Source organism: Anopheles bellator, chromosome 2 (assembly GCF_943735745.2).
Source record: "Anopheles bellator chromosome 2, idAnoBellAS_SP24_06.2, whole genome shotgun sequence".
NCBI classification, from domain to species: domain Eukaryota; kingdom Metazoa; phylum Arthropoda; class Insecta; order Diptera; family Culicidae; genus Anopheles; species Anopheles bellator.
Genome location: NC_071286.1, coordinates 48,606,760 through 48,616,737, shown reverse-complemented (window position 1 = coordinate 48,616,737; position 9,978 = coordinate 48,606,760). Strand labels below are relative to the sequence as shown.

At 40.4% G+C, this 9,978-nt stretch overlaps 3 protein-coding genes across 3 annotated transcripts in view; all 3 read left to right on the top strand.

Annotated features, from left to right (window-relative positions):
* Positions 1-1,385: 1,385 nt before the first annotated feature.
* Positions 1,386-2,103, top strand: LOC131210520 (coiled-coil domain-containing protein 12). The gene is made up of 2 exons (XM_058203777.1): positions 1,386-1,620; positions 1,711-2,103. The coding sequence occupies exons 1-2, from the start codon at positions 1,487-1,489 to the stop codon at positions 2,012-2,014; spliced, it is 438 nt and encodes a 145-aa protein (XP_058059760.1). The 5' UTR covers positions 1,386-1,486; the 3' UTR covers positions 2,015-2,103.
* A 440-nt stretch (positions 2,104-2,543) lies between these two features.
* Positions 2,544-5,228, top strand: LOC131209671 (zinc finger protein 436-like). The gene is made up of 2 exons (XM_058202787.1): positions 2,544-2,652; positions 2,723-5,228. Exons 1-2 carry the CDS (start codon positions 2,642-2,644, stop codon positions 4,620-4,622), a joined length of 1,911 nt encoding a protein of 636 aa, XP_058058770.1. The 5' UTR covers positions 2,544-2,641; the 3' UTR covers positions 4,623-5,228.
* A 2,446-nt stretch (positions 5,229-7,674) lies between these two features.
* Positions 7,675-9,978, top strand: part of LOC131209380 (zinc finger protein 85-like) — a 3,427-nt gene continuing 1,123 nt past the window's right edge. Inside the window, exons 1-2 of the mRNA XM_058202436.1 lie at positions 7,675-7,690; positions 7,745-9,882. Coding sequence (XP_058058419.1) covers positions 7,680-7,690; positions 7,745-9,882 — 2,149 coding nt within the window. The 5' untranslated portion in view covers positions 7,675-7,679. The remainder of the gene's footprint in view (positions 7,691-7,744; positions 9,883-9,978) is intronic.

The following is a 9,978-nucleotide window of genomic DNA, read 5'->3' as shown; positions in this document are numbered from 1 at the left end:
CAATAATATTGTTAACCCGGCGATTGTGCGTTCGTCGCCGGGTAACTGAATAATTGTGTATTTTAAAAATAAATGAAGAAATACATAAATAAGAAAAAAAGAATTTACTGGACTTATGCTATAATAGATTTGAATATTTGGCATGAGCTATAATTTTCACCAACACCAATGCTACCAATAAAATACCAATGCTTTTTGACAACCGTCCGTTTTTGCTGTTTTGGGCCGTAAAACGGACATAGTTGCTCCTTGGAATAGAAGAACAAAAACACATGTTTTATGTTAAAAAAAACTTTTGTTTTTATTTTTGTTAATATCAACTATTAAACGAAACACATACCTATTTCTTCTCTTGTTATTCATGATTGTTCAGATTCATTGTAGCTTTTTACGTGCGGCTCGAATAGCGTTTCCGCGGGCACATTTTATTGATTTATTGCGACATTTTTGAAAAGTGGTCGCTGTAATACGGAATAAGCTTAAGATAAAACAGTGCTCTGGATATGTATTATTTCCGTGTTATTTCCCATGAAAAAGTCTTCGTTATCACCTGTACTTTTGAGACCATTTGATGGCTTGTGTGCAGGATCATCAAATGTGTCACGAAACAGATTTTGTTTCAGTTGAAGTTTTGCGACTAACTTTTGTTCATCTTTAATACCTTTTTCGTATGCATCGTACATATTTCTCATTTTTTGTATTCGGTGTTTAATAACATCATAATCTTCGATCATATGTACGTTGGAAGAAATAAAATGATCCATTTTACTAATTTGAAACAAATAAATTCTCCCAATCGACGTGATTTGTTCAGAATGATTCGTGAAATATTGTTTCACTGTCGCTGGCAAATATTGACCAATCAACGTTATACGACAAGCTTTTCCACAAAAACTGCAGGTGTTCGGATTTATCAAGCATTTCCTACAGCAAATGTGACAACACGATGAAACGTAAAAACTTTTGTCCACAGATTTTCGTTGCTCATGACACAATTCGCAAAACACGTGCATATTGAAGCTTAGAATCTAACGAACATGGTCAACAACAATTTCAGAAGTGTCATAGTGTTTTTCGATTAACGAATGTTTTGTTTATATTATCGGTTCAACTTCTTATGGCGTCCTCGGAGGAACCAGTTTCTTCCCGAATAACAAATTAATCCGGTTGAGACTGGTTTTTCTTCCGTTTAAGAACCAATTAAGAAGCATGCATACATTTTTTGACATTTTTCAACATCGGTACCCAAATACGGAAATTAATGAAAAACCGGTGCGCGTTCTTATTTCTGAGTAGTGTTTTGATTAGCTGTAATAAACGTCCCAAGCTTCGCTTATAAAGAGATAGCGCTGTATAATGTTCGTACATGCGTTAATTGGTTGAAGTTGACAAAGGAAGAATTCACAACATCTTTGCAATCACTCAAGAGTTTGCTTATTTTAGCATAGTCCAAACGAAACATACTCAAGTTAGTGTGATAGTGAAGATGGATGTAAACTTAGGTAACTTGGAAGAGGAGGCGTTGAAGCGAAAACAGCGTCTTCGACAACTGAAACAGAAGCACGACGAACCAACTTTTGGCAACATCACTGCTGAAAAAAGTGCATGTTGCGTTCCTAAGTAATTATATTTAAACTGAATTCTTAGTGGAAAACTATAAGTGATCAAATTACAACAAATTCATAATTATGTATTCCAATCCATTTTTAGACCAATATTTCGAAATTATGAGCCCGTGAGCGATCAAATCAATGAAGCCTCTCGTGATGTCGATGTAAATGTTGTGGATGTGGGAGTTGGTTTACAACTTGAGATGATGAAAACACCAATTGTTATTGAAGAGATTGATATTGCTAATTTGGCACCACGTAAACCTGACTGGGATCTTAAAAGAGATGTTTCTAAGAAGTTGGAAAAGCTTGATCGTAGAACGCAGAAAGCGATAGCTTCGTTAATAAGGGAGAGGCTGAGGTCTGCACAAGATCAAAATGTACTCCTAGGTGTTAATATATGACCAATCGACGGTGGAGCAACCGAATAAAACATGAAAGAGCGAGAATAATAGCAGTGTCGAGTCGGTGCAATGTACTAACAAAACGGGATTTACTAAGAGTTTGTTTGAAAGAGTGCTTGAACATTTTCATAGAGACCTTTGAAAGAACAATTAATACTATAAGCCAGCAAGATCAATCCATCATCTTTCAGAATCTTCTGTTACATATCCTACGTATATTATTTTTATTTTACATGTTCTTCAGCTTGGGAATATGCTAAATTACGTAGCTACATTTATGAGTTCTAATAGTATCAAAATTCGTCGAAACAACTAACGCCAACTATCCGATTTGCTCTGATCATTTCATTTTCTGCTATTTCAAAGCATTTTAGAATTCTACTGCTGTCATCGGAAATTTTTCGGTTTACAAGGCATAGTTTAAAAAATATTCATTATATCATTTCTCGATCCACAATGAAATAAAGTACGCAGTGAGCTGCTTCCTGATTGGCTGAATACTTTCTTTGGCATGCTGAAAATGTCACCAGTGAGCTCAAACTCTGTGTTGTGGCTGTATTGTTGACGTTCTTCCACGATCTGGTTTCGTTTAACAATTGCAAAAAATTGTAGTTATTTGTCATCGAAATGCTAATCCGGTTAGTACCACCAAAAAAGAGTTTACTATATAGTTTCATGAAAGATGAATTGCTTGCTTCTCCCATACAGTCAAATCGTTATGGGTCGCCATGCAATCGAGCAGGTGTACATCGTAAAATCATCTCTGGAATGTAGCTTATACAAAGAAGAAGCCGCAATTGATGAAAATGTTGTCGTACATAACGAATGTTTGGAACAGGAAGCTGTACCGAAAAATATGGTGTTAATTGACTCGCCGAAACACGAATCTAGCCGCAGTATCCAAGGGCATGAGCTTCACGGTGATAAGGAACCTATAGATATTGAAGACGATACCGTGAGAAACGTGCAAGATTTGAAACGGGATTTTCAGCACGGTATGTGTTTTATATGCAATTCTGCATTTGACTCAAAAGATGATCTGAAAAGCCACTTAAATGAAATGCATAAAGATATGCTGCCTTATAAGTGTGACAAATGCCCGTCGACACAGACTAAATCCGGCCTTGCAATGAATCGTCATTTTGCCCAACATTTGAAAAAACGCGAATTCGACTGCACTTATTGTCTGGTTAGATTTGAAACGGAGAGTCATCAGAAGGAACACGAACGGCAAATCCATGGTGAAAGTTCAGGTAATGACAAAACCCTTCACATAAAGAAAGCTCGTTACGTTTGTAGACATTGCGGTAAAAGGCTTGCTACAATGTGCAGTTTGGAGCAACATGAAAGGAAACATATGGTCGCTGAGATACAAAAACCTCAGCATAATTGTTACGTGTGCCGGGAGCACTACTCGTCCTTGGAAGCTTTAAACCAGCATCTGAATATCCATGCGGATAAACTGCCTTATAGATGTCATATATGCAGACCATCTGAAAAAGGACTTACTTCGGTACGTCGTATGAACAAACACATGGCGATACATCAAAAAAACATCATGATGGGATGTGTTTATTGTGAAGAAAGATTCTTCACATTGAAAGAGTGCCAGAAACATGAACAGCTCGTTCATGGGACGACGAAGGAACAGCTAGAAGCAACAGCAGAACTTATGCCCAAAAGATCTAAGAAAGGTAGAAAACCGTTCGTTAGTGAAAATTCATCCAAAACGATAATCGTTGATGGAACTAAACGTTATGCGTGTGCGTACTGTGAAAATTCGTATTCTCTGCTAAGTACGTTACGTCGCCATGAAAATACCCATACTGGAGCGAAACAGTATACCTGTAAGACTTGTGACAAAACGTTCCATAAATCTTCTTGCTTGCTGTATCATCAACTAACTCATACCGGTATTAATCCATACAAATGTTCACAATGCGGCAAGGGGTTCAAGGAATCTATCCGTTTGATAGAACACCGTCGGTGCCACACAGGCGAAAAGCCATTCCAGTGTAAGAATTGTTTATCACGGTTCCGTATTAAGGCAATGTTGAAAGAACATCTTTCAAAATGCGGTAGTCTCCAAACACGTATCGAGGAATGCTGTTGTCAGCTATGCAAACAAACGTTTTCTGGGTACAGTGAATTAATTCAGCATACAAAAGAAACTCATAATGAGCTTCTATCAGCGAAAGAGAGGCGTTGCAACCGTTGCGATCTGTGCTTCAAAACGATGTCAGCAAAATTGGAGCATGAATTTCAGCATAATCAGCCAGGTGTGATTGAGTGTATGCAATGTGGAAGGATGTTCAAGCAGCGAGCAAATCTGATTCGTCATCAAAAACTACATACAGAAGACGCCTTGCGATTCACTTGCGACGTGTGCGGAAAATCTTTCTCGCAAGCTGGTGCTTTGAAAATCCACACAAGGACGCATACCGGAGAACGGCCCTATTCGTGTGAACTTTGTTCTGAACGCTTTCATCACAGCGCTTCAGTGGGACGCCATAAACAACTGCACTACAATATTAACAGCAAATATTATTTGTTCGGTTCGTCTACTTCTTTAAGTTCGACAGTTCAGTCCGGCTCGAAAAAAACATAGTTATCTTTTTCTTCTGAGATGATCCAATCAGATTACTAAAATACAGTGTCTATCGTAGCTAAGTTTATTTAAACAAAACAAAAATTTCAGAAAATTCGTGAATGAAAAATCAATTGTAGTGAATGTTTAAGTTTTTATCAAGTTGCCATTGCTTACATGCGACAATTAAGCCATTAGGCTACGTGGTCAGAAGCGTTTGCATCATAATTTAAGGATGCTGGTAAATGATATTTAAAGAGAGACGAGTACACGAATAAACCCGAAGATGAAGCAAGATATACACGAAGATGAAACAGTTACTAAGAAGACATAAAAGTATCACGACGCTGATTAAGGGAAATATTAAATATACATACACAATACATATACAATAGACATATAGTGACGAAACATTGTTATATATAGGACAGAGTGGGTCGTTATGACCAGTGAGAGAGACGAGTGCGCGTCAATCCTGAGTTTCAGATAAGGACGTCCTTACAAACATCGGACAGGAGCAGATAAGTACTACTATAACACATCTGTTTAACACTTCTAGACGTAATAGCGAGAAATTCTTAAGTGATAATACTAGTGAAAAGTAAACGAAAATGATACAATTAAAAGAAGAGGCTACTCTTGAAATGGTGATAGACCGACGATGGTGATCTCACCGACGATGCCACGGCAGACAGTGGGTTTACCTAGCATTGCTGGCTCTCTCAGAAAATTATATATCAACACAGTAATAATCTTGCAGGAATGTCTTCAAGCAGCGAACCCCGTTTCCAGTCGTTTTAAATATTCTTTTCGGCAGTTATTTTCAACGCATTACACATTTCTTGGCATTCCAGTACGGAGACTCCGATTGCTGCAGCAACATTGATCTTCCAATATGATGCCATTCGCCAAAACGGCTTTGACAAATTTGATGTAGTCAATATCCATTCACGAAAAACCAACTGCTACTAACCACCATCACCGGAAGTGTACGAAAAGTTTTGACATGACAAAAGTTTTGAATGACACTTCGTTTTCGTCGTTTCTTCGTTCGTCGTCTCTTTTGACAACGAAAGGCGACGTCAGTTGTCAGTTGAGACGCATCACCGGAACAAACCGAACCATACAGTTGTTGAAGTTTCCGGTCCAACCGTGAAACAGTTTCTTGCGTTTTTCTGCGTCCACCAGAGACTTTAAAGTGAGCGAAGTTTGTCGACGGTTTGTAAAGTGGAGATTTGACCAATTTCTTCGCATCAGGAGTCAAGGTAAGTCGAAGATAAGAGCTGAAAATTGCTGCGCCGCTCGAAAAGCCGTTTGGTCATGTGCAAGATGGAAGATGTTGATGGATAGTTTTGTAGTGCTTTGGGAATCTTGGGCTTTCGACTACTTATTTTACCTGACTGCAGTATGTCATCCAACGGAAACAATCGACGGGCCTCGAAGGTCCGTGGGACATCACGCCCAGATTTCCCTGGCCTTGCTGAGCCGGCGGCCTTCTGGCAGCGTGACGTTAGTAAGTGCGCCTCTAAAATTATATTCTCATATAAATATATATAACGTAACACCATTAAATTACAGAAGACGCAATACGGGCACAGACGTCGTCATCGTCGGCCATAAAATTGGACTTGTTCATTGATGGGGCACCTTTCAAGAAGCTATACAATGCAAAACTAACATCATGGGCTGTGCTTGGACGGGTGCGCGAAGCCACTAAACCGCCGGGCGAACCTTTCGTTCTGAGCAACATACCCTTCCCCGCACGAACGCACGCTGAATTCGTGGCCCATCGGTACGACCGCACACATCGTACTTTTGCTGATCCCACTCAAATGACGCCTTTGGCTCGTTTGCAACTAGACATAGTGGGTGACGACCGACATTTGCTGCACTTAGGGGCAGTGAGAAGTTTTTGGGAGTTATTTACGCACACAACTCGCATGAGCGCGGAAAATGACGACAAACTCCAAAGCCTAATGTGCGAGGTCCGCTTTCCGCATGAACGGAAAGGCAGACAGTTCGGCAGGATCATTGGACGCTGGACCCCTTCAATGTGGGAGTATCTCTGTGATGTGGTAGGCTTCGTGGTTTTTCAGCAGGTGCTGTCCGAACAAGATTTTGAACTCTATTGCAAGTTACATTGGGCGGTTGCTATTTGCAACGGGACTCGCAATAGACGTTTGTTGCGGTATGCAAAAGTATTATTTGAGCAATACGTTAAAGACTACGAAAGAATCGTCGGGTCTGTACCGAGTAGCGTCCACTGCCTCCTCCATATAGTAGACGAAGTTAGAGACAAGGGGCCGTTGCCGGCCCAGTCGACCACCCCGTTTGAGGACGAGTTAATCGGCCTTAATCTCATTGCAGGACCCCACACACAGGGAACGTTAATTACGTTTTGACGCGACGCTTTTTCACACCGGTTACGAACGGGGGCGACAGGCAACGGAAAAGTATTTCGACCTGTCGTTCGGGCGAAAACAATTAGACATCTTGGTTAGTTAAAAACTAATCGAAGATTACTCAATTGACGTTTTTTTGTATCACAAGCATGCAAAATAATTTTAACTTAATTATTACTTGTAATACAAACACAAATTCATCATGAAACTATTTTAATTCTCGCACCAAAAATACAATGTGTCTTGAACTTTCAAACTTCGCCCCACTCACCCAAAAACCAAGTATACGAACCATGGCCAAAGTTTTTAACCGACACAAAAGGAGCGCTGTCTTTTTACACAAATTCGTCGTCGCCGTACGAAGTTGACGTCGACGTCGGTGTGAAGGGTCCCATAGAATCTCATACAAGACAACGCGTCGTTCGATACGCTACTTTTTGTTCAGTTCATTTCAGTTTCAGTGTGCAAAGGGTTTTAAACGTTTTGACGGAGGCGCAGCAGTTTGGCATTAATCTGTAATGTCAAAAACATTACATTACGCCTCATTAGCCCCCAGTGTGCACCTTTTTTGCTATAAACGGCGTTATTCGTGTGGCGTAATAAACGTCATTGCACCTTTATGAGAGATCCAGTGAAACGTCATTGCAAATAATTTGTTGTAGGCAAAGCAGATAAAATGTTGCTTCGGTGGGTAATGTTTTTGTAATATCTGAACAACTAAATATATTTCTTTTGTTACAGCCACGTTATACCTTCAAACAACGATGTAGAAGAGATTTACATCGTCAAGCAAGAGGAGGAACACCCTGCGGAATTTCACTGCGGAACGGATTTTAGTTCAGATCAAGAGGATCGCAAGTTGAATGATAACAGTGATACAGTCCCCGTTTTAGTCGAGAATATGATGCTAGATATGACTGTTGCTCGACAGACATGTGATGCTGAAATGCTGCCTTGCGAACAGAATGTTAAAGCCGAACCTGTGGAAAATTTCGCAGAAGTATCGCAGCTGAAAAGGCCGTCTGGTAAAGGTGATATTCACGAAACAGACATGATGCAAGATGTCAAGGTGCGATCACTTCGGCGCCAAGGAACAAGGATTTGCCATGAACAAATACACGATCCTTCGAAAGATGAAGGAAGGATCAGTATAAAGCATGAAATGGAACCTAAAACACCTTCCTCAATCAAAAAGATGCAAAGGGAAGAGTTAACGCAGTGCTTCATATGCAGAAGAGATTTGCTGCAGCGTAAAAAGCTGTTGGATCACTTACGAATAGAACATGAGGGAGAACTTCCATTCGACTGCAAACAATGCGTGTCAGAGACCATTCGAAACCTTAATCGACTCAACCTGCATCATCAACAGCACGATCCGCAATTGAAACGATGTTGTTTGTACTGCCCGGCACGGTTTTCGTGTGGGCAAGCCGTTAGCAGGCACATGCGAAAGTTACATCGGGCTCAGTACGATATTGATGCGGAGAAGACTCGTCGATTCGTATGTCGTTACTGCCAGCAAAAATTCACAAAAAAGTATGATCTGCTAAAGCACGAGAAAAAGCATTTCCAACTACCAAATGAAACTAACGATGGCACTAATTATACCGAGCGTGAGCTACGATGCTACATATGCAACGATTTTACCGGAGAATCGCGTGACAAACTGAATAAACATGTCCGCGTACATCATTCAGACTGGTTACCCTATCAGTGCGAAAAATGCGAAAATAAGTTGATCAATTCGGCACGAGTACTGTGTGAGCATTTGCGGCAACACGTGGAAGGCTTGGCAATAAAATGCGTATATTGCGAAAAGCGATTTGTATCGTTGGCTGACTGTCAGCACCACGAAGAAAAAAATCACGTACAGGAGAAGCAAATGGATGAAGAAGAAGAAGCCAAAATACAAGCCGAAATCTACAACACCAAAATAGTTGTGATCGAAGGACAGAAGCGTTTTCAATGCGACTACTGTGAACGATCGTACACTTTACTCAGTACGCTACGAAGGCATTTGCATATTCACTCGCTGGCAAATAGCCTCGCATGCCAGTTTTGTGGCAAATTTTTTAGCAATTCAGCATCATTAGGATTGCATGAGAAGCGTAACCATGATGGCCCATTTTCCTGTGATGTTTGCAGCAAATGTTTTAAAGATACGAGGCGCCTAATCGAACATCGACGAACACACTCTGGCGAAAAACCTTTCATCTGCGAAATATGTGGAAAATGTTTCCGCATTCGTCAAATTCTGCGTGAGCACAAATTAAGCTGCTTTGGGCCTGAGACCACCCAGCGTTGCTTTTGTAGGCTTTGCTCACAAATGTTCGAAAATCTCCCCAAAGCGTTGGAACACGTGAAGACATCGCACAATCAGGAAATCCCAGAAACAAAGTGTTGCTCCTGCGATTTGTTGTTCCGTGATGCGGAATCACTGGTAGAACATGAATTCCGCCACACTCTTCCAGGCATAATTACATGCCAGGTATGCAATCGTATCTTCAAGCACCATAAGAATCTCATGCGCCATATTAAGATGCATGCCGATCAACCCGTTCCATACATGTGTGATCTGTGCGGTAAAACTTTCACACAAAAAGGATCTTTGACTATTCACCGGCGCATACATACAGGGGAAAGACCCTTCTCTTGTGAATTGTGTCACAAAGGATTCGTGGACAAGAAGGAAAGACGACGCCACTACACATCTCACTTCAATCCTCAAAGCAAACTGTATATACCAGATGCTCACACTATAGCCGCTCCACCGGAGGCAGGCCCCAATGGAAAGAAGTATAAAACGTACAACTGTAAAATTTGTGGACGCCAATTTACTTCAAGCTCAAATCTTGCGAAACATGTTACTACTCATACTGGTGAGTGTTGCAATACTATACTGGGTCGCGTCTTCGGATTCCACAATTGTATTTATTTATTTATTTATTTATTTATTTATTTATTTATTTATTTAT